Source organism: Limulus polyphemus, unplaced genomic scaffold, assembly GCF_000517525.1.
Source record: "Limulus polyphemus unplaced genomic scaffold, Limulus_polyphemus-2.1.2 Scaffold237, whole genome shotgun sequence".
Taxonomy (NCBI): domain Eukaryota; kingdom Metazoa; phylum Arthropoda; class Merostomata; order Xiphosura; family Limulidae; genus Limulus; species Limulus polyphemus.
Genome location: NW_013665847.1, coordinates 657,873 through 684,257, shown reverse-complemented (window position 1 = coordinate 684,257; position 26,385 = coordinate 657,873). Strand labels below are relative to the sequence as shown.

At 32.4% G+C, this 26,385-nt stretch overlaps 1 protein-coding gene across 1 annotated transcript; it reads right to left on the bottom strand.

Annotated features, from left to right (window-relative positions):
• Positions 1-20,682, bottom strand: LOC111085104. Its single transcript, XM_022382282.1, has 5 exons — positions 20,607-20,682; positions 3,976-4,053; positions 2,341-2,549; positions 1,053-1,279; positions 1-608 (listed from the first exon to the last, which is right to left on the bottom strand). The coding sequence occupies exons 1-5, from the start codon at positions 20,671-20,673 to the stop codon at positions 458-460; spliced, it is 732 nt and encodes a 243-aa protein (XP_022237990.1). The 5' UTR covers positions 20,674-20,682; the 3' UTR covers positions 1-457.
• Positions 20,683-26,385: the final 5,703 nt, after the last annotated feature.

Here is a 26,385-nt window from a genome sequence, read left to right as displayed (position 1 = left end):
TAGTACTCACAATATATTTACTCCATTGCTTACAACGCATTTATTATTTTTCAAACTATTTCTATTAATATACTATTACTATTTCAAAACATTAGTACAATGTTCTGCCATCTATAGACAATATTTCGCACTACGTATTGAACTAAACAAATACATTTATGAGAAAGCTGCAAACAGTTTTTTTTAAAGAGGTAGGTATTAATCAGGAGTTTACAGGCTATTATAGTGAAGATATTCAATAAGATTTCAAATTAAATAATAATTTTACAAAACAAAAACAACATATATCTTTTACACACAATGTTAGTCTGTATAAGAAATTTATGAGCTTTTTTTTCTGGTGGTTATAATTTTTAAATAGACATCAGGGACCTGAGCGGAGAGAACAAAAGTAGAGTGACTACAACACCCATGATTTAATGAAGATCATAAGGTGTTGTCCTGTAGTAATACGGATTCACATTTCAGGAAAAAATCGAGGGGTTATTTTACACGCGCAGTGATTAGGAACAGCCACGGGTCCCCATTGAGCTCTTTTTTCTGGAGAATCTTGACGTCGATGATACATGTACACCCAACCAAGCCTTTCAGTACATTCACTCTCGTACCTAAAGAAACGCAAACAACAAGAAAGAATAAATAGTGTCGTATTGAATATAAAATGTATATGCTAATTTAAAAGTGTTTATACACATAAATAAAAACTCTATATACTTAAGGTTGAATATGTGTGTTTATAAATGCTGTAATACATCAAAATCAAGTAATAACGGAAGCACAAATTACAAAAACGATGTTATATACTCAAAAGTAATGAATCCCAGTGTAACAGTTACTGATCTTGCAACAGGTAAGTTTAAAAACACAAGACTCGAAAATATCTTTACCGTAATGAACTTTATGATAAGAGAGAATTCTAAAAGTGCTTTATTATTTATATTGATAAGATAATAATTATATTTTTATATACAAATTTTTTAAAATATCATACAAATGTTCATAAAATTTTTAAAACATTGTAATAACATTGCATACGAGATGGCGCCACTTACAGAGGCGATATTCCACGACAAGGTCCATGTACTGTCGTGCACGTGAAGGAAAAAACATATTGACCAAGGTCTTCTTGTTGAATTACCTCCACAGGCTTGTTATAAAGGTCAGTGGTAATGTTAACTTGTAACCAGTTGGTCTCCGTACTGCAGATTTCCTCAGAGGGATAAGTGGACCCCCTTTTCATCTTTCTGTTCCCCGAGTTTCCCATTTCCGAGCGATCAAACTAAGGAAAGTATTATCAACTTCAGATCAGAGCAAACTATCTTCTTAGAACGAAACTAAAAATCAGCCTGGTAATGAGTATAGCTACTTAAATGTAATTTTCTTAAGTTCTTACTTAAACAATAGAATGCATTGTTTCATCAGTTGGGTTCCCTAGTTGTTAATATCTTCGCCCGTAAACTTAAAACGTTAAAGTTTAAAGTTTTTATTTTCTTGTGCTACTTGTCTTTTTAAAAGCGAAAAATACTACTACTTAATTTATTTATAACAGTTTTAATCCCAATAAAACGGGAATTATCGTCATTAACTTTGATAGGGGGTCGTGACCGGCTCATGTTGTAAACGAAGGTGATGTCACTTTGTTAAAATTAGTTGCCTAAATTATAAATACAGTCGGCATGTTTTTTTGTTTTTTTTTCTTTGCTACGTTGTTACACGTAAAATATGTTGTAAGATGTGAAGTTGTAACTCTAGGCAAACTTGACATCTGAGGTTGGTTTAATTATTGCACCTTAAAAAATACTTTGTGAGCTATGTGCTAACATAATAAACAACTCACGGTAATAGTTTCCTATACTTTTAAATAAACTTTAAAATAACAATGTAAACAGGAGCTCAGCTACTTCACATGGACGTACAGATGACAATGTAAACAGGAAATCAGCTACTTCACATGGACGTACAGATGACAATGTAAACAGGAAATCAGCTACCTCATATCCACTCATAGATAGTAATGTAAACAGGAGCTCAGCTACCTCACATCGACTCACAGATAACAATGTAAACAGGAGATCAGCTATCTTACATCGACTCCCAGATAACAATGTACACAAGAGCTCAGCTACTTCATATAGACTGACAAATGGCAATGTAAACAGTAGATCAGCTACCTCACATCAACTCACAGATAACAATGTAACAGGACATCAGCTACCTCATATAAACTGACGGATAACAACGTAAACAGGAGATCAGCTACCTAACATCAACGTACATATAACAATGTAAACAGGAGCTCAGCTACCTCACAGTTATATGAGTTATAGTCGTCGTAATTACCCCATTTTCAATGTGTCTAAAATGGCTGATGTTGGGAATAAACGTCGGTTTCTGCTTGCCCACCCACAGTCTGCTCTGAAGAAGTGCTGGATGTTCAGCTATGTGTTCGTGAAGATCATCCAAACGTTCCTTCAATAGCGCCACTTGTGTTGAAGTTAACTGACTGGTTGGGTGCCGTTGAAGGTCATTGAGGAGGTTGTCTGTATAGGCTATAAATGAAGCATGTCAGTCTTATTGAAAGAAGAAAAGCAAATATAAAGATGATTTATATTTTAAACGGCAATACATACAGACCTTTCCACACTATACATGTATATCATTTTCCTCTAAGTGATTCGTTTAGACCATTAAGATTATTTGATATAAGGTACACACACATTCGTGAAAGGACAAAATTGAATTAGTTCAAACTTCAGGTTACCAACTTGTCTTTGTACATCTCATTACACGTAGGGATCCACGTACTGCTTCATATTGAGTAATTTTATGTTATTGCCAATTACAAAACTTATCGTGAAAAACAAACCAAAATAACTAGATGAATTCAGTAATTTTATATGTAAAATACACGGGAACCCCAAGCAATAATTAATAGGTGTAATTGGAATATTGACGATAGATGTGTCGAAACTATTGTTGTGTTACTCATGTGTTATTAAGGACCCTATCAACAACAAGCATTTTGGTACATATATAGCTTAGAAGTCGATGGGTTTTATATGGATTTATCGGAAATTCTTATGTTAATTTACTTGCAATGCCCCATTACTGAATGCTCTTAATGTCGTATAAGTCTTCCAAACCATGTTTATTTTTTCAATGACAAATAAAATAGTTTTTAATCTGATTTTGAAAGATTCATTTAATTAAAACCACAAAAACAGTCATTGTAACAACTAAATTGCGAGGTTTTACTCTTTTGTCGTTAGTATTTGGAAATGTACTTTTACTCCATAGTTTAATACAGTAATTCACACTTGTACGCATCTATGTCTATTCCATTTTTTAATTTTTCGCATAATTTTTGACGAAACGACTTAAAATTTTAAAGTAGGTTTTTGAACTACACAAAATACAACAGAAAGAAAAAACTGTAAGGAGTCAATAGAATGTTTCAAAAATAGAGAATCAAGAGGTTTTGGTGTATGTGTGAGAGAAGGAGAGGCCTGAGGATTGGCTGTATGAATTCATTTAAAAGTTTGTAAACGACCGTTGAAAACAAGAGCGCGAACGTCGATGTTGTTTCCTGTGCATTTTCACTGAAAACGGCAATTCACTAGAAGTAAACTATTTTACATTTATTACGTCTTGATTAGAGACTAGTTGTTTCACCATTCTTCACTATACTGAGAGATCAACTCCGTTGTGAACTGGATATTTCATAACGTATTCCATTGAAACATTTCACGTGCAAAAAAAAAATAAATTAACTACAATTATAAGCAATTTCCACAAGTTGCGAGAGAGCGAGTCATTCAGATTAAAGTAAAGTGAGCATATGGTAAAGTTCAAACGATTATTTGAACTGCAAGCTGTAATTACATGACCAGAGTAAATAGGTCCTCGCTGCATAATACTCAGATTATGCTATTTAAGCCTAATTTTATATACATTTTTCACACATAAAGTTCTTACCTTGAATGATCAATCTTAACACTCTATTTTCAGGGTTATCGTTCATTAAACTGACATTTGTCCTCCTCTGAACAGCCACTGGAAGAAAAATAGAGGAAATATCTCAGTAGTCGACAAAATGATATAGAAATCTATTACTTCGTCAAGTTCTCAGAAATATTTTGTTGTATTTCAGAATTTGTAGAATAAACTGGATGGATGTAGACATTTTGGCAGTAAAGTTAGGATAAAACGACATTTATTCCTAAGGTAATAATGAAAATAATGTTTCGTCATTGCGGCTTCATCAGGGGTATTATTATTATTATTAGTAGTAGTTTTTGTGCTACCAATTCTGATGAAGCCTGCAATGACGAAACGTTGGCTGTAATAAAATGTTTTTGTTTTTATCTAGAGAGTAAAGAGCTTTTATTTTCTAATATTATTGCCAAAATGTTCTCAGAAATAATTTTATTATTGATATTTTGTCACAGGGTATGCTTCTAAGTTATCAGAAGAACGAATTTCCTGGAGAAGATATGAAACTTTCTTGGAAGTGTTAATATCTTAAGATAAAGTGTCAGGAAATAAGTGATCAAATTGAAATTCTCTCCTTTATTTGAATCGTTCACTTATTTAGCACCCAAAATATTATGCGGATAAATGGCGTTCATGAGTTCAGTCTTATATCAGAATTTTTGTTTGTTTGTTTTGAATTTCGCGCAAAGCTACACGAGGGCCACCTGCGTTAGCCGTCCCTAATTTAGTAGTGAAATACTAGAGGGAAGGCAGCTAGTCATCACCACCCACCGCCAACTCTTGGGATACACTTTTACCAACGATAGTGGGATTGACCGTCTCATTATAACGCCCCCACGGCTGAAAGGGCGAGCATATTTGGTGGGATGGGGATTCGAACCCGTGACCATCAAATTGTGAGTCGAGAACCCTAACCACCTGGCCATGCCGGGCCGTTATATCAGAAACTCGTTAGCGCAGACAAAGTTACTTTGCAATTTGGTGATTTAGATTTTTAAGATAATCTTATAGACACGGATTTCACCGTAATGTTTTCCTGGTTTACGACACAACTTTACTGATGACAGAAGTTAAAGTTAACATAGAAGTATGCTGTATAGAAGAATATTATCGAATTAAGACTTGAGCTTAATTTATAATCACTGTTTTATTTCACTCATCTCGAAAGGAAAAATTGTTCAGTGCTCAGAATTACGAGCTTACTTATAGACTGCTATTTAAAGCTGGTGCATGAACTTCAGGCATTTCAGTATAAACGTGATAAGTACTAGATTTACTGTTACAATGATCGTTTTCATAAAACAATGAACTTCATTGCTAAAATAAAAATGCCCGTTTCTGTCTGTTTATATTGATATGCTTGCCGCTAGATGTAGCATTGTATCGATAAGTATTTTGTGCAATAACGATTTACTGCACAAAATACCTTTAATTATTACTCCAAGTGGCCCAAATATAATGTTTGAAATGTATATATATATATATATTTATATATATATTTAAGAGTGATTATTGCGCAAAACGAATGATACTTTAAGATAATCCACATTAACAAAACAAGCACACATCACTATGAGGATAGTTAAGTTTTATGTTTAGTTTAGTCCCATGAATGGCTTATTAACCTAAGTATATGATGTGCTTAATAGATTAATATTTTGTTTAATTATAAAGTAAACCAAAGAAAGAAAGAAGCAACACCTAAACGGATTGATGATGAAATGCAGTTTTACCGTTTACAAAACTCAGTAATGGTAGCCTACATAGAACAAAGTATTGGTATAAGATTTGCTTGCATGACTGAAGGTGAATAGCATTTAGTCCTACTTTCAATTCGCTACTGCAATGTTTCTGTGATTTTCTATTATTACAATAAATTTTAACAAAAGATATCACATCATTGTAATACTCATTACATCACTGCAGTACACTTAAAACCATGGCATTATTCCCTTCATCTTCAGTATTCATCAAACCACTGCAGTGTTAAAAAAAACTGCAATGATCATAACACCATGCCAATTATCATAGCCCTGCAATAGTTACCACACCGCTGCGATAATAATCACACAATAGCAATACTCATAACACTGCAACATTAATCACAGCACTGCATTACTTTTCATATTTCTGCAGTATTCATTACTGTACTGAAATATTCCTCATATTACTGCCATATTCATCCCACCATTGCAGAACAAGTCATATTACTACCATATTCGTCGCCCCCATTGCAGTACTCGTCAAATTACTGCCATATTCATCCCACCATTGCAGTACTCGTCAAATTGCTGCCATATTCACCACACCATCACATCCCTACAATACTTATAACATGACTTTAAGTGTACATCACATTTATTCAATACTTATCACACTACTGCACGAGAGATTGAAACCTTGGATATTTAATGATATTATCTTCTTAGAAATATGATACATTTACCACTGCATAGATGGGGGGGATCCCATTTCTTTCTAAGGATCCCTCATTCCATCTACATATTGGTATGATAACATTGTAACATTGTGCTTATTATAATTTGTGTATTATATTATGATATTCATTGAGCATATATCTTCATCTCCTCCATATTACTTAACAGTTAAATATATTGATTTCATGATGTACAATAGTCCGTTTTTCTGCCATATCTGCATAATCCCAGTACTGTTCTAGAGATCAAAAGTAAATTCATCTGAATGTAGACGTCCCTGAAGTCTGCTTTGTAGTCACTGTGTGAAACGTTGGTAATTTTCAATAAAATATACATTCAACACGATGTTCACCACGTAATAAGGCCTTTATTAAACCATTCAAAACTCATCGTCCGTTTGAATACGAACACAAGTGATTTGAAAAAAAAACAACAGACAATTTGTATGGGTTCGAAATGATAATAACACTAATGAATTTGTATAAAACACATTACTCGGACATAATTATATTTTAGGAAACAGTGCAAACAAAAATGTGAAGAGAAGAAAAGGTAACACACACACATTTTTGTAAAACAAGCCTTAAAACCTAAGGTATCAAGACATGAAAAAATATCGGTTTAATAAAGAAATGTGTCCCGATTTAATAAGAAATGTGGTATTTAATGGGGAGAAAGCAAAATATCAGACATTTCTTCATTTATGACATGAGGTGTTAAGGGCTACTGTAGTCAATGTATTGTAGGCAGACGGAGATTACATATAGGAAGACAGTTATGATTGATGCCATTTTCTAGATAACGATCTTTAATCTTGACGTGTAATCCTCCTCTATCGCTCATCAGCTGTAATTTACAACTTTTATCTTTACAGAAGGCAAATGTTTTCGTTTTCAAACTCTTCTTTACAAAGCATCCTGTATCCACTGACAACAGAAACAAGCTGGGTTGCTAACGAGGATATATACTTTGTGTGCGTGGATACTTCTCCTCTTAAACATATCTTGTGTCTCCTAACAACAAAAATAAAATTCAGTCTGTAGTAGGTGCAAATTTGTTTTGTGTTCTTTGATAATCCCCCGTTCATTCATATTTTATGTTTCTGGAGAACAGAAATAAAGTTCGGTCTATAATGGGTATAAATTATTTTGCGTGCGTGGGTATTCCTCCCCTTAATCTTATTTTCCCCTGTATAAAACATAATTTCTTATGTGGATTTCTTAATCTTTGTCATTAGTTTATTGAGTGCGTACTTTCGTTTTGAAACATTAAGTCCAAGTACCCAATTAAGCATAGCAGTTGATAGCTTAGAATGATGCATTTATTCTATTTTGATCACCTTGTATTTGTAAATGGCTTTAATTAAGCACCGTAGTTGATTATTCATTGTTTGGCTCTAAGATGGATAGCAGTTTGGGTTGTTGAAATACTGACTGTTGCTTATAGGTCTTCTGTAATTTCCATGAGGTGATAACGTCCCTTTTTGATCACCAATGTATTAAATAAAGCATGGCCGTTCAACTGGCTACTAAATTTCATCCGGGTACAGGAAGGTTCTTTAGTTAAAACTAAAATTTAACTATGGAACTAAAAAAAGAAGAAAAAACATTAGTTCATATTTTAAGGAGACAAAGTATTATCCACATATTACTCAGATTAATTATCACAAAGTACGGTGGACAGATGTTAATGTTTCGGCATTCGAACAGAATTATTGAATCTACGATATTAATTAGTATTATGTCCTACCACTGATGTGAAGCTGGACAGCCCGATATTAAAGAATGATAATTATCCGTTGTCTATTTACAACGGACAAATTTAAGATAAATTTAACTGAAACCACTGTTTATTAATTTATTTATTGACTATGCATTTAGATTAGAATATCTGGAATTACAGACTAAAATTATTCACCAAAAATAAGGGTTTATTTTGAAATAATATTAATTAGCAAATGTTTTAGTACAAAAAAGGAGAATAACTTAGTTTGAGATTGTTCAGAAGGGTTTTTAAGGAGAATAACTTAGTTTGAGATTGTTCAGAAGGGTTTTTAAGGGGAATAACTTAGTTTGAGATTGTTCAGAAGAGTTTTTAAAGAAGAATCTAGTATAGAGAAAACTATAGATTATCGAGTAATTCATTTTACTAAGATTTATTTTTGAAATTCAAGTATCCTAGGGGAAAATAAATTCATCGAGTAATTCATTTTAGAATTTACTTTTGTAAAGGATATACTCTAAGGGGAAAATAAATTTTGTCAAAAATATTTAAAGTAGAAGAATGTGAAATCAGAAAAAGTTTGATTAGAGAAATCAGAGTTCTGTTTGATTTATGCTATCTAATACATGAATATATTTTCCTAAAATTTTAACTGAGGCCTTTTCATAAGAAAAAAAACGTCTAATGTTATTTTCCTGGAATGCTAAAACAAAGCGATATTCGTACTACACTTAATGTTCATATAAAACTATCAGCGTTTTTTACTCAAAATATATAATTGTACTAGTTAATTGGTAATGATGGATTATTCTGGTTCTCGAGTCTATTTTTACAAACGTTTACAGCGTTTGAATTACAACAATTTCGCCCATTAGACGTGAATACCCAATTATCTCGCTTGAATAATTAGTTGCTTGTGGTTATATCCCTGAGTTTGTCTTCTTATAATACCTCAGTCATGAAGAATGATGTCATACAGATCATGTGACTTCCACAAACTTAACACGTTTGTGAAATACGTTAATTAGGGATTTTAACCTCAGTTAATCAAGATAAATCTAAAATAAATCTTCATATTTGAAACAGAAAGCAAAACTCATCACTAGTGATGTATTAGTCGCAGAGAATAGTTAATACCCGCCTTTAATTATATGTTACTAAAACGTTTTGCTTGAAGCAAAAGAAGATTTCTCAACCAGCGTATATTGTTATGTTTCACTTAAAACATGAACGTATTTCTGAAAACCTAAGGCCCCATTCTGTAAACAATAATGTGTTTACTCTGAAGTAAAGACGTAAAATACTTCATGGATATATAGATTACATGTGTGTCCAATGTTTATAGTATCTTTCTTCACACTCTGTAAACAATAATGTGTTTACTCTGAAGTAAAGACGTAAAATACTTTATGGATATATAGATTACATGTGTGTCCAATGTTTATAGTGTCTTTCTTCACACTCTGTAAACAATAATGTGTTTACTCTGAAGTAAAGACGTAAAATACTTTATGGATATATAGATTACATGTGTGTCCAATGTTTATAATATGTTTCTTCAAACTCTAGTAACAATAATGTGTTTACTCTGAAGCAAAGACGTAAAATACTTCATAGATATATGGACTATATGTTTATCCAATGTTTCCAATATTTTTGTCACATTCTAGTAGTAATAATGTGTTTACTTTGAAGTAGCTTTTTGCTTAACAACAAACGAAGAAGCAAAGCATTTTGCAGTATAGTATTAGATAAAGTATTTAAAATAGTGCATACATTTGATGGTGATGTACTAAAGGGGGATGACGAGAGATAACGCGAGCATTTTAAAGTTGTGTCTTGCAGAGCGAATTTAAGCATAATATATGTGACTTGTAAAGATAATTTGAAGGAAGTTCTTGGTCATAATATATTTTTGTTGTAGTTTGTAGTAAGGGAAGAAACTTTACAACAAATATTTTTAATAGTATAGTGGAATGTGTACTATAGCTTATTTTTTAGCTTTTTTGTAGATGTGTTCTGGATGAAGCAGTTGACATGACGTCTGCGATCTGTAACGATGTTCTGGAGTACTTGAACATAACGAATGTCTATTGTAGTAGTTTACTGGGGAGCAACTGAATATAATAAGTATTTATTGTAGTGGTATGTTTGGTAGTATTTGGACATAACGAATGTCTATTGTAATGGGGTGTTAGTTACTACTTTGATGTAATGATTGCTATTTGTGGTGAGAGATTTTTACCATACCGTCATAACGAATGTGTGTTGTAGTGGTATGCTGGGAATTATTTAGGTATAACAAGTGCCTATCTTAGGACGTGTCAGGAGTAACTAGATTTGTCTATTGTTGTGTTGTGTTTTTTGAAAACTAAAATACAGTGATCTCAAGTGTTGTTACATAAAACTTAACAATTGACAAAAGTTTGCAAAAGGGAAGAGAACGATTTCTTTTAAATAAACTCCCCATCTAACGAATATAAACGACTAATACTTTGTTGTTCTACGAAATATAACCAGCAACAATAGAATCGAATGGTTTAGGCATAATGTGTATATTTACAATATTCCTAATAGTTTGCTTCTGTGCCATGGCATATTATGGCAAACTTTTCGGTTAGACAATTATGTCGTTCAAGAAACTTCTTTAGGAGTAACAATTTGTCAGAAGTCTTCAAAATCAGCTAGAATTTGATAAGAACAATTTAAGTGGCCATTTTGTATATATATATATATATATTTAATTGATTCTCGCTATTTCTGAAGGTTGTCGGTCAAAAAACATAGTTTACTACAAAAAGACCGGAGAAACATTCTCCAGAAATTTCAACAGGCAGCAGTAGTCTATATAAAGAAAGAAAACCTTTATTGGCTACGCTACTGCCATCCTGTGGAACATATTTGTTGGCGTGCCATCTTTTTTCATAGTTTCTTGCTAGAAGTGTGGGTGGGAGATGTAGGATGCAGACCTTTCAGCATGCTATTCTCTGTTAAATCAAATAAGCAGAACTATGTTGCGAACCACATAATAATTGAAAGCCAAATTGATGTAATATATTTTCTTGAAAGGATTTTATCTGTTTTTCGAAATTTTCTTTATATATATATATATATATATACATATATCATCCGTATAAGAGACATTGTAATAATTCTATATGTTTGTCTCACTCAAATCCAATTTGTAAATGCTTTTATCAGAAAAATAGAATTATAACGCTTTTCTTGAAATAGCTGTGGTTTGTCAATAAAACATATATAACAAATATATATAAAAGGCTGTTAAGCATTACGATATTAAAATTAGTTAAAATCTAAAGTAAGTACTATAAGTCTAATTAGAATGTTTCACAAATTTCTTGAAACAATTTCAATGATGCAGACCGGTTGCTTATTTTTAACAAAAATAAACTTCCCCAAGAAAATTATTTCATTTGATGTTCAAAAAGTTTCTGAAAATAAACAAATGCTAAGGTAATAAATTTGGTGTAAGTACATTAACTATTTGGATTTTACATACTTTGCTTTCTTTTTTAAACTAATTGTGTTAAATTTAATGTCCCCCGATCGGACAGCGGTAAGATTACGTAATAAAAAGGCTAAAATACGGAATTCAATTCGCCTCGGTGAACACAATAGATAGTCCTATGTGGCTTTGCTCTAAAACAAACAAAATATGCTAAATCTAAAATGAAAAAGAAAGCGAGTGTAATGAAAAACCATGAATGTTTTGTAAAATGAAACAGCTTGACCAAAAACAAATAGCATGACATAGATATAAGAGTAAAGAAAAAAATATATAATTCATGGGGCGTATGTTAGAGTATATCCTATAGAAGACAATATATCTGAGAAACTAGGATTCGTTCAATGGTGGGGATACACTATCTACGAGACTAATGTATATTTACAAACCCCTATTCAAAAGGTAAAGCCCCCGTTGGCACAGCGATATGTGCCGCTAGAAACCGGGTTTTGATACCCTTATTAGGCAGAGCACAGATAGCTCACTGTGTAGCTTTGTGCTTAATTACAAACAAAACAAAATCAAAGGTAAAAGAAGATAAAAGTGTTCAAACGAACAATGTCACCATTTTAAGCTGCCCACCATTTACCTTTTGCGGTTAGTTATGGGAAAGTAGTTACTGCCAATAAAACATAAACTAATTAAAATAATAAGAATTATACACTTACATTATGCATATAATACAAAAATCACTATACACATGAGATAAGTAGATAAAAAAAGCTAACAAAAACAAAGAAACAGCAACAAAATGATAACTAAGACGTGTATGAAGTATCTGTAGAAATAGACTCATAGCCGGTAGAGGGCACTGAGGCACAACGGATAATATATATATTTGTTTTTTGTTTTTTCAACGCAGTGACCTTTAAATGGCAGCTGGTACTTCTTAGGTGGAAATAACAAACATTTGATATTTCATTATTATATATGAAAAAAAAAGTCGAATTGATGCATTGTGACCCGACCCAGGTGTAGGACGATTCACTTGGCCAGTAAGGGTGAATTAGCGACTTATATGGATAAAATCGTGCTATTAATGAATATTTTTATTGCAATATTACCTGAAAAATCTGCAATTACGATATAACCTGACTTAATGTTAAACATAGTTTTAAGCTTCAACAACTAACAGAAGTATAAAATTACATGAATGATGAAAAACACAATCACAGAACCTTTACGATACTAGGAATGTTGAAAAAAATAATAAAAACCGAAAATTTGAAATTATAGACCAGCCTCTTCTCTGGTATATATAAATACTAAGAATTTCAAATGATGAATACTGAAACAGAATCTTCATGACACTAGAATTCCCTCGATCATAATGATCCGTCCTGACTCGAGCCACAGTGTCCCAAGCATGATCATATGACAAAAATATCTGTATCTTTGAAAGTCTTGCTCAGTAACATAATTTGATTGTATCATCACATAATTCTCCTCAGTAAATAGCTAAACACAACCAGTGATTTACTGTTCCACCGCCAAATTATGGTTTACTTTGTTACATTGCTCAGTGACATAATTTGATTATATCATCATATAATTCTCCTCAGTAAATAGCTAAACACAACCAGTGATTTACTGTTCCATCGCCACAGTATGGTTTACTTTGTTACATTATTTATTCCTGGCAGTTTGAAGGCTTAAAAAATCAATCGTTTAATTAAAATCAATATTCACTTTCAATTAAATACAACGAAGTCATTGCTTTTAATTTCTTGCTCCCCCCATTGGCACAGTGGTATGTCTCGGACTTACAACGCTAGAAACCGGGTTTCGATATCCGTGGTGGACAGAGAACAGAGAGCCCATTATGTAGCTTTGTGCTTAACTTCAAACAAACAATTTTTTGTAATATATCAACCACCGATTTTGTTAGTTTTTTAGTAGACTAAAATCACGGACAGAGTTAAGCATAAAGTTTTCGCGGACCTTTGAAAAGATAAAGAAAAGCTGGATTAAAAGAAACAATAAAAATCTATAAAGGCAAATCAGATAAAGCTTACATGGAGCTGGAAAGGTACAGATTAAGAGAGGTGAACTATATTATTATAAGTTCATAGGATGTTGGTCTGCGAGATCTGTGAACATATACAGACTGGAATTGTTAGTAAATATATCTCGAAAATTCCTTTAATATTTTCTCTGTAGTTATATACACATATATATTCATTCCTTTTTTTACCGTTATTTGGTTATTATATTAATGGTTGTATGCGCACTCTCACGGAACCTTTATTATTTTTCTCTACACACAAGTATGATAATATCATTTGCACTTTGAAGTAATATCTACACAAATCTCAAAAATAGGATCTAGGAACATACATATCTAGTTTTAGAGTATATACTGGAGCGAGATAATTCAAAGCTAAACTTATTAAATATGTATGTTGTGATGAGGTCTAGCTATTAGAGCTTTTATACCAATTATTTTAAATACATCCCAGAATAAAAGATAAAACAAAACTTATTCTATCAGGAACATCCTAAGCCTAACGTTTCATTCATTCACAATACAAAATGAAATATTGGATGGTAATCTCTGAAGTAAAATTTCGTAATAACTTATTTTATCAGAAAGAAACTAAGCCTAAAGTTTCATTCACTCACAATACAAAATGAAATACTGGATGGTAATCTCTGAAGTAAAATTTCGTAATAACTTATTTTATCAGAAAGAAACTAAGCCTAACATTTCATTCATTCATAATACAAAATGAAATATTGGATGGTAATCTCTGAAGTAGAATCTCGTACTAACCCTTAAAATATTTCAAAATATTACAGAATTATAAATATGCTATCTTTTTAACTTGGTGTGAATAAAATTTTCACAAAAAATGAGATCTGAGAGTCGAATGTTTGTTACATTTTCAGAGGATATCTGGTTTGAAAAGAATTACATTTAGTAATTTTCTAACTACTTCTTTTCTGTTTATAGTATATGAAGGGGAGGTCAAAGTGTGTGTGTGAAGATCAAAGTAAAATACAAGCAAATTACTTCATATTACTTATTAATATGGAGCCACACATACCTAATATCACTAAACAGATGGCGTTGAAATGCAACCGTATACATTTCATCTATAGAAGACATTAAATATTTGAGCAACCTATTTCGTTTATAAACCAATTATATATATATAGGAGTGTCCGTGTATGAGTAATATGCATCAATAACTATAACAGATATTATTCAGATCAATGTATTTCTATGAACTTCATCTTGAAGGTCGGTCTTAAGATCAATAGCTAAATGAAGGAGGAAAAACTGGCTAACTAGAAACACTTTTTTTGAAGCAATATATCACAACCTGAAGAGTAGATTTTACGTTTCGTAACCATTATCGTTACTGTTGGATAGTCTACTAAAGCAGTGAAATTGTGCTGTCGATCATTTGGGCTACTTAAGCTCATACCGTAATTACAAAGAAGGTTTAACTAAAAAACAACGGAGAACCAAACGTCTGGTTTATCCCTGGCCTCTGATCCCGGTCTTACCGATGTCATAAACATCTGTTCCATTGGCATTTTTCCGGGAAACTAAATCTATATTATTTTGTATTAATTCAAGTTGTCTCTCTGCTCGTATAATCATGTTCATATGGAAGAAAACACTGAATAGATGTCTCAAAGGTGCTGAGAGTTTCAATATTTAATGTCACAGTTATAGTCGTTAAAGGTATAATCCAATATGCGTAATACTCTACACAGTATATAGGTTCGATATTAATAAAAACGTCAGCTTGAGGAGGAGTATTAAGATTTGTTTTCTGTAAGATCATCACAGCTACACGTTAAAAATTATATATCTATTTCTAACTGTCCTTCACGACGAATGTAAGTTTTATTCCTATGCTAGTGCTGCCAAATATGAAACTTCAATGCGATAGAATATTATGATTTTCTATTTCTTCTTACAAAGCATTACCATAGAGTTTCAAGATATTAAGTTTCTGTTATTACAATGCAGCTATTGTAGTCTGCTAAGAGAAGAATCTCAAATTTTCAGAGCTCTATAACGACTCTATCGTAAAAATCATCCTAGTCTTTGGCAGTATCCCATTAACAGATTGTAATGAGTAGAAACTTCTATTTGACAGAATTATTATGGCTGTTCTCTTCTCAAAACGTAGTTATTAATGTTAACCAACACCAGGAGTTTCTCCTTTCAATGCTGTCATTGAAGTTAAAAACCTATTTTTTTTTAGTCGTTTAGTACTACTGCCAAAATATATAGTAATCTTTATTGTAGAATACAGTACCAAAGATTACAGTAATCTTTATAGTAGAATGCAGTGCCAAAGATTACAGTAATCATTATAGTAGAATACAGTGCCAAAGATTACAGTAATCTTTATAGTAAAATGCAGTGCCAAAGATTACAGTAATCTTTATAGTAGAATACAGTGCCAAAGATTACAGTAATCTTTATAGTACAATACAGTGCCATAGATTACAGTAATCTTTATAGTAGAATAAAGTGCCATAGATTACAATAATCTTTATAGTAGAATACAGTGCCAAAGATTATAGTAATCTTTATAGTAGAATACAGTGCCAAAGATTACAGTAATCTTTATAGTAGAATACAGTACCAAAGATTACAGTGATATTTATAGTACAATACAGTGCCAAAGGTTACAGTAATCTTTATGGTGATGTGTTAAAAGATTGGTGAACCATATAAACATACAGATATGCTTATATCACAGTTATTTTGCAAAATAATTAGCAAAACAAAGACCTTTTCGACTATCAAAGGGGCACATAAATTAGTATCAGAAGTGTCATTACCACTAAGTGTCATTGAAATGCTGTTTTTAAATATATCTGTTGTAGTGTCAACAAAGATAGCAGTCCTGAAGAAATATGTCTCTTACTAGATAAGAGTGTGATTCGAACAGCTGGTGACAGATCAGGAGGAAAGACGATGGACAGGACTGTAAGTGTAGCAGACGCCAGATTGTGTTCCACTTGGCCAATAGTGATTGGATTGGACCATGACTATGACAATTAAAAAGCCCGGATATTTGCGGAGGACGATTAGTTAGAAAGCTGTTTATCCCAGATGCAAGTAGGAAAACCCAGATTCAGATGCACTTAGACTGTAAACTTTGGACAATGATGTGTTTGTTTTGAATTTTGCGCAAAGCTACATGAGAACTATCTGCGCTAGCCGTCCCTAATTTAGCAGTAAAAGACAAGAGGGAAGGCAGCTAGTCATCACCACCTACCGCCAACTATTTGGCTACTCTTTTACCACGGCTGAAAGGGCGAGCATGTTTGGTGGGACGGGGATTCGAATCCGCGACCCTCAGATTGCGAGTTAAGTGCCCTAACTACCTGGCCATGCCAGGCCCAAGTATTACTAATCTCAGGATTTGTTATTTTTAGAGCAAAGCCACATTGGGCTATCGGCTGTGTCCACCGCGGAGAACCGAACCTCGGATTCTAGCGATGTAAATCTGTATACTTACCGCTGTCCCACCGGTGGACATTGGACAGTGAATGACTTTGCGACAGTACAATCTGTCTGAGGTTCTGTTGTTATATGGAAAGAAACAGTTTATTGATTCCTTTAAAAACAGGAGGATAAGACCTAGAGTTGTACTCTGAATGTAGTGTTAATTTATATATATGGCGAAATAAAAATCAGAGAAGTCATATTAAGTTGAAAAATGACTTAAACTTTAGAGTACAAGTTTAGTATTAACGTTTATGTCTGTGTCATTTTCAAGGTACAGTGAGCATAATATATGATGCTATGTTTAAAATTATATTGTTAAAACGTTCTACTTTATTAACCGTTCTTTCCTCTTAATCCTCAAACAAAATGATGTACTTCGAAAAAGCCGCAACGAAGGTAATAGCTATTTTACCTTGAACGTTCGCTGATCATGTTCTATTTCTATTCTGTTGAACAAAAAGTCTTTCAGAACGATAATGTAATAATCTACCACGCTTGTACTATTCGAAATTGATTAGACGACCATGATAATGATTTCAGTCATCTTTCTTATACAGTACGTTTACCAAATTCCAATCCAATTGAGCATTTTAGAAAGAACTTGTATCCAATTTAATAATTTATATACATAATAAAATTTATTGCTATACTATAAATCACAAGTATAAGCACGCGGACTTATTATCTAGTCAGACTCATATAAAAATAAGAATTTTACAAAACTAAAGGATTAAAAGTAATGCAACACAATAGAAATTAGTTGCTTTCTTTGTCAACATGAAATTCAAATTTTATTTATTGAATAGAAATCTTAGTAATGCTTAGAATTGTTTGACCTGTTTTTGTCAATAACTAATGTCAATAGAAGTTGTTGAAAAAGAAACCTTTTCAGATTCAAACATTCCGTGTTTTAAAAGTTTTAGATGCATCTCTTACGTAACTTGTAGATAACACAGTTCCTTGAAAACCTAGAAAACATTGTGATAACACAATGCTTATGAAATTAATCATTTCTTTGGATAAAACTGAATTGTTGAGGATAAGTAATAAACCACAAAGATTTGGAAAAGTAGATACTCTGAAACTACAAGGCAACTCTTCTAAGAGATCTTGTCTAGCATTTAACCAGACCGTATTTCTATTGAACATGCATTTACATAAGAATAGTCTCTTTTATGAATAGTATATTTTATAAAAATTGTACTACATTATCGCAAATGGCATATGCTGCGATACCATTGTCTAAAAAATATATTAACATGTCGCCTTCTAACAAAATATTATCACATTATACTGTAACAGAAATTGTACTACATTATCGCAAATGACATATGCTGCGATACCATTGTCTAAAAAATATATTAACATGTCGCCTTCTAACAAAATATTATCACATTATACTGTAACAGAAATTGTACTACATCGTCTTATAACACAATTGTTACAGATTAATTTCTAACAAAAATACTACTACATCATTTAGAAAACGAAATTTTACCTAACTATTTCTAGTAGATATATTTCTATCTTGTATTGTAGCAAATATTTTACTGAAAATATAAATTTCAACACATATTACTATAGTATGTTATAACAAAAATATTACGAAACTATTTTGTAACAGAAACATTTCTAAGCCATCTTGTAATAGACATATGAATAAGCCATCTTTTAACAGAAATAATGTTACTTCATAACGAATTATTATCATCTCTTATTGTAATATAACTTTAATTTTTTTATTATTACAGGAACAACTGGTACATTTTACGTTTCACAGTCTATTCATTAGACATTCCTTACTTTCAGTGTATTGCAAGTTATTAAAAAAATCAAACACAATTACCATTCAACAAATGAGAAACTTAGAATCTGTTATAACATTTCATTTTGATCGGTGAAAAATATTAATTACTTACACGACGCTTAAGAATTAACATATCGAATTATTTTCATCTACCTAAACTTAAAGAACTATAACACACTCTAGGCACTGTCACTCGTCTAGCTATCTTTTCATCACCAATAAGTCATAAGCAGAAAACTTGGAATTTGATTTGGTATAATCACACCTTTAATGTGTGAGTTTGATAAAATACATTTAAGACGTGCTTTCCGATTTATTTCTCTTCTCATCTTTTGAACTTGTCCGTCGTTTTGGGTTTATGAAAAAATGGTATTATTTTCCACTTTAACATATTTACTTAATATTTAGCAAAACACTTTAGAAGTCATAATACAACGTGTGGTTATCTATGGTCTATAAACTATTGTATATTATTGATCTTCTATTAGATCCTTAGGAGTTTTCATATTCTGTTTCAATATCTACAATTTCATCATTATTGTTAGAATTAGTAGATACTGCGAAATACAGCTGTTTTGGTATTTCTAATACATTTTGATTTTAAGCAAAGGACCATTTGGGAAGTAAAAATATATCAGAATTTTTCCTTGATGAAAACTATTTTGAAACATATCCCATTGAGATAAAGCTGTTCTATAGATATGGATCAATTTTAACAAAACTTTTAGAAAAAAGTCATTGTTAATTTGATTTCAGAGATCACTGTCGCTAGACACGTCATTAATTCATTAAAATGACAGCTTTTGTAAATGTATTATTTCACCATCTCATAATATCTCAAAAATAAAGCTTAATAAGCGTGAAATTGACGTAAAAGAGTGACAGTCTGAAAGAAATGTGGAACTTGAAAACACGTGGACCATTTTAAAAAGTTGAGCTCGTTGTACGAGGATCAAAATCACCAAGTGAAATAATTGTGTTTTCACACTTGTCACTGAATGGGTTCTAAAAGTTTTAGATACTAACAAAGTCAGACGATCATGCTCATTCAGGAACAAAGCGGTTCTTAAAATGCACCTTTTCTAATAATTTTCACAGAGTATATAAGCATGCTTTTAATGGTGATTTTAATCTACAAAGAAACCAATAACTCCTACTCTATAGTTTACCTGTTGTTAACGCAAAACAAAACGAAAATCGAGCTAAGCACTTTGGGGCCATGAGTGTGTTATTAGGGTAACCGTCAAATCACACTGTTCGATCAGAGAAGAGACAAGAATATCCAAAGAATTGGTGGTGCTGCTTCTGACTAGCTGTCTTCCCTCTCGTCTGTCAGATCAAAATTACGGACGGCTAGCGCAGATAACCTCTGAGTGTTTGCGTTAATATCCGAAAAGACAAACAGACGGGTAGATAAGGCAAAATAAGGGCTTAAAAATTATTAGCTGTATTAAACTGTCCCATGTCTATATATTAACAAGTATTCTATTACATACAAATCTTATCTTATTACAAATAAACAAAGTGGATAAAATAATACATGCTATAAGTGGGATGATGTGCTAAGGAAAAACATATGAGTTTAATAATGTATTATTGATTAATAATCGCTTCTTTATTTGATTGTACTGGGCTTACCTGTGTTGCTGTAGAGCCCCAATACAATCAGAATCATAATCCAGGACAGGCGTTGCCGGACACACATTCTGACGGATCTGGCAGCAGATGTGAAGTGCTTTGCAGTTGTCAGGAAACTATATCGTTTGCCTCCACCCACTTCTTCGTCCCCGAATCAACGTCACTCTATAAGTTCAGGTGAGTTCTGACCGGATCAGAAACACCCGCCCCTACTGAACTACGTACATACAAAGGACGCATGCGTGTTTATCTCGAGTCGACAAATCAGAACAATTTTACAATTTTAAAATATTTTAATTTTTTTGGTTAATTGATATAATGTTCTATATTTATCTACCGTCTGCACTAAATAGTGTTCTTTACATTCAATTTAAAATATCTAGTTTAGAAAATATAGAACAAAATTACCGTTAGACCTTCATAACAAGAGACAAATTTATTCAAAAATTACTAAATCTCGTTAATACGTGGGTTCTCGCATTTTTATGATCCTAAATTATTTGGTTTACCTGTAGTTTCTTAAGTTAAATAGGTAGCTCTCAGGTGCTTTAATTATGATAGTAACTATAATTTATGACTTCATCAAATAGGTATCTTCTAATTACTTTAGTAAAATTTACTAACGATAATCACAACACTTCTTCTACTTTTTTATTTCTTCTCTAGTTATAGAATTTGTAAGTACATAAAGTGTATAAAGCATTTTCTATCTCCTTTTCTTGACTGGCTTATCCCCAGGGTTTTGTAATATGTTTCAGTGATAAGCTTATTTTCCATAAGTAATAATTTTAGATATTTTTTATGTAGTTACAAAGTCCAGATTTTCAAAAGTAGCATGTTATTAGCTGAAAGAAATGTTATTTGGTGAAATTTACAAGTCGAAGAAGTTAAAAACTGTCTTTGTTTCATTTATTATTATCTTTTGAAATTTCTATGTAAAGTAACTCACCAGGTTGGATACTTAGGCCACAGAAGTCGATTCTTTGCCAAAGAACAAACACACTTTGGGGATTCAATAACCGTAAAGTTTGTGAACTTTTGTAGTTTTTCTATAGTATCATGTTACAAAATTTCCGAAGAGAGGTCAATTGACAATTCGAACGTTTACTTACCGTTTTGAAAAATAGAAGGGGAAATAACGCGAGATAATTTTTCTTATTGGTTTAATAAATACAATTTTAAAATGACTTATATAGATATTAAGGGATCTTATCAAAACGTATCAAAATTTATGCAAAAAAAACAAGATGCATATAGGATTGAAAAACAGTTAATGTTTATCTTTATACTTGAAATACAGAGTAAAAACTTAGAATTACGCATTATTACACACATAACTTCTATATGAAGTATTCATAAAATAAAGAGCTAAATTATATCATAAATAAACAGTGACAGAACCAAACAAATGTAAATATAGAAATAGTGAAACTACTCATGGAAAATTCTTGAATTGTATTAAACTACACGAGAAAGAAGGACCAACCGTTTTCAATATAAACAGAAGTTGGACCACATAAACATACTACTTATGTATCAATCTACTAATGAAGTAACGCTTCAAGATTTTTTGTTGATTACTATTAATCAAACTACTAATCAGTCATATAAAATCCAGAAGAAGTAAAATATATTGTGAAGTAAAGAGTTACGACCCAAACAACACATTGAATTAATTATACATTACACATAAAGTGTACAGAATAATTCATGTTCCATGTGAAGTATATGGAAAAGGGCTACATTACGTGTAAAGTATACAAAGACAGATAACAATGCTCATTGAAAGCTATTAAACTTAGCATATTTCAAACTAATAACATAGTTGACCAATGAATAACAGCATATCCCTTTATTAATTCGCGTTACATGCTTGTTTATCCGCGAACTCTTCCCACAGTTTTAAAACAATCAGGTCCAAATTTAGCAGGCACAATGGAGGTGAACCAGAGGTGTTATTACCACATACAGTTAGCCTGATGATTGTGATATACCAAGTATATTCTCTCTGTGGAGTATAGTCCACCAAGTACAGTCCTTCTGATGGTTATCATCCACAAAGTACAGATAGCCTGATTGCTGTGGTTCTGTCTCTCTGTGGGTTATAGTTCAACGAGTACAGCCTTTCTGATGGTTATCATCCACAAAGTACAGGTAGCCTGATTGCTGTGGTTCTGTGGGTTATAGTTCAGCAAGTACAGTCTCCCAGTCCACTTAATAATTACCCAGATGGTTTTGGTGTACCAGATACAGTTTCCCTGTGGGTTGTAGTCAACCAAACACAGCTAAACTGGTGGTTGTTATGCCCAAATTACAGTATAACTGAGGGTTATTGTTAACAAGGTACAGTTACTTTGATGGCTAAAATTACCCCGGGAGGTGACACAGCATGATGGGGGTATAGGCATAGGTTTGTTGAACACTAATCTGCTAGTCACAAACTAACAGGAGCAAACGTGGCACCGGCAGGTGTCCTATCGGGGTTTATTTTCGGTTAATGTTCCCCTTGTGGTAGCTGTAAAAGTAATTAGAGATAATAGAAGAACTTGACCGATACACTAAAGCCTCTGTGAGATGGGTCTTTAAACTCAGAATTAGACCTCTGCATTTTATTCTCGTAAGTTTTAATGAGAGATAAACATATAAAAAGATCCAAGTTAGCATAAGTTAAACAAAAAAAAAGTCAAAACAATTTAAAGTTTACCAAACCGTCTAAGATTGAAAAATTCAGAGAAGGAACCAGGTTCACGTAAGATATACAAAATGAAGATTAAAATACCATATAAGATAAATATTACCACTTGACTTAATACGTATATGAGCAAAACACTTTACTTTTTAAGTAAATCTTGAATCTGTTAGACAATGCATTCGAATATCCTTTGTTATATGCATAAATTATACATGTAAGATTAACTCAAGATTAAATTTCTTCGTGTACCACATTAAGAGATTCTATTGAGTTATTTGCTCTGCACTTTAATATTATTACTTTCATTATTAGAACAAACTGATGCTAGAGTGCTTAAACATTATTAAAACAAAGTAATACTAGAATACTAACGTGTGATTTGTTTCAGCAGTATAATAATATAAAGTTTAGTGCAAGCCTCAAAATTGGATGAAATCCATGCCATTTCCACATGTTTCCGTTCGAATGGAAATACGAATAATCGCTAATATTTTTCCTAACTCAGATTCTGGTGAGCTTAATGAATTAAAATCATCATTGAATGTTACTAACTTGATCTTATAAAAAAGAATAACAAACTATATGAAACTTACTTCTTATAGCTTTATGGTTAAATGAACTATTTTAACTTTATTTTAACATTTTCTTTTAGTTGTCTTTTATACTTATGTACTCCGTTGAGCTGGCATCAATTTAATTCTACATCCACAAGTCCTGTTGTTCTTCTAAAATTATCCAGATGCATATACAATCCCTGCTAATCTTCTCCATAACGATGTACTTTTTATCTCTTACTGTAAGCAGATACACTTAGAGTATTTCTTTTTATCTAAGACTTTGCCTACTAATTTTAATTCTATGGATTTATTTGTATGTGATCGATACACTTTCAAATATGCATTTTCCAAAGCTCAAAAAGTTTTCCCTATGCAGACATCCTAATGGAAGATATCCAACTGCCCACTAAGAAATACGCTTGAATACTTATATATAATATACACAAATGTGTGAAGCATGTCTTTTATTACTGGTTTACAATTCTCAAAAGAAGGTTATACTTTAAGTACACTTAAGAGCATTGTAGATTAAACTTTTATTTTTTATGAATTATTTATATAATAATAATGAAAATCATCCATTAGAATAGGTTTATTCTACTCAAGTGGTCTGTATTTTGGTGAAATTTACTTTAATTTCAACATAAACAAAATAGTTAACTTCTCAAATGCAATTCAGTGATTTACATCTCAAAAAAAAAAAAAGATTAAGCTTTTTACGTGGGCTGAGTATGTTGTATTAAAACTATTTTGTAGCCTCACCACGTCGTAACAGTCCATGTCTCTACACCCGGTTATGTTCTATCTTATGACCATGCATCTTGATAGTATCCCTACTGCATAAATTTTATTGCAAGAAACTATATTGTAAGGCTGTCTAGTGTAAAGCTCACCCCACTTCTCCGCAGGCTTTCCATGAGCTCTCGAGTGTACGAGGACAATGTTTCAACAGTCCGATCACACAGGAATCCATAGGTACTTCTTTCTGCGACTTGAAATATATGGCTTTATATGGAAATGATATGAATACCAGTTTCATATTCCAGCTGTTTGAAACATGCAACGGTTGAATAAATATATCCTGAAAACAACTTGAGTTAATATGAAGTTTGTTCTAAATGTGCTCATTGTGTTGTATATTTTGTGACAAGGTTTACCAATGCAGCTTATCGTCTACCATTTTTTTCTGGTTTTGTTGTTGTTTTTACAGTATATGGACATATTGATCAATATACCCACATACTGTAACAAATTACAACAAAAACAGAAAAACAATAGAATAAGGTAAACATAAAGATGCCATTAGCGCGTACTGCGACGATGTAGATGTAATCAATAAATAATGTATATGAATGGAATTTATATAATGTTATCACTGCTGGGAAACCGACTGCATAGGGTTTGATTTGGTATGTTTTGAATTTCGCTCAAAGCTACACAAGGGCTATCTGCGCTGGCCATCCCTAATTTAGCAGTCAAAAACTATAGGGAAAGCAGTTAGTCAACATGGCCAGGTATTTAGAGCGCTTCACTCGCAATCTGAGGGTCGCGGGTTCGAATCCACGTCCCACCAAACATGCTCGCCCTTTCAGCTATGAGGGGCGTTCTAATTTGACGGTCAATCCCACTATCGTTAGTGAAAGTGTATCCCAAGAGTTGGCGGTGTGTGATAATTACTAGCTATTCCCTGTCGTCTTTCACTGCTAAATTAGACCCGGCTATTGCAGATAGCCCTCGTGTAACTTTACGCGAAATTAAAACAAACTCAATATATTTCATAAAAAAAAAATCCTCCTCGATTCTACATTTTACAAATGGTGTTTGGTAACGGCGATATTCAAAGAAGGCGACAAACGCACTCAAAACTTAAAAAAAATATAATCGTTTAGTCATGTACCTAACGCATCTAAGTAATTGCACAATTCACTGATCAATAACTATGCTAAATTGCAGTTCTATGTACTGTACAAAGAGCTGACCTTTTATGGTCTCTTGTCCATAGACTGTAGAACTTCGAGAAGCGGGTAGCAAAGGAATGAAGAAAATCTTCTCCCAGAGATACATCTTCTATTAGTTCAATATTTCTATATTGGATCGCATGAAAGGCAGACACCGCTTTGCGCCATTAAAGCGGCTCTCTGCTAGACTACTTGTTTACGCCCTCAATTTTATACTTATGTTACTTAATTGGCAGGAAGCCCCTGGGAAGGATGTATCTCAGATGTGTTCTCTAGCATTAAAGGCATTTCGAGATAATAAATAAAAAAGAAAAACAGCATAATGTCAATAAATATATGTTTTAGTTTTTGCGGTACTGGAGTATCTGCTGAGATTACCATGCATTCAGGTTAGCGACAAGTTAAGATTTTCAAATGAAAATTATTTCGAGAACTCACATTTGTTTTAGGAATGTAGTTTCCCGTGATTCATGTAGAAAGAGTGTTTGTTTGTTTGTATTTAAGCACAAAGCTACACAATGGGGTATCTGTGTTCTGCCAACCACGGGTATCGAAACCCGGTTTCTAGCGTT

Excerpts from the sequence above, each read along its gene's own strand:
- LOC111085104 (XM_022382282.1), bottom strand. The coding sequence starts at position 20,673 with ATGTGTGTCCGGCAACGCCTGTCCTGGATTATGATTCTGATTGTATTG. Across the intron at positions 1,280-2,340 it reads TTAGACACATTGAAAATGGG|TTTGATCGCTCGGAAATGGG; the intron begins GTAATTACGACG and ends TACTTTCCTTAG. Across the intron at positions 609-1,052 it reads TGTCGTGGAATATCGCCTCT|GTACGAGAGTGAATGTACTG; the intron begins GTAAGTGGCGCC and ends GCGTTTCTTTAG.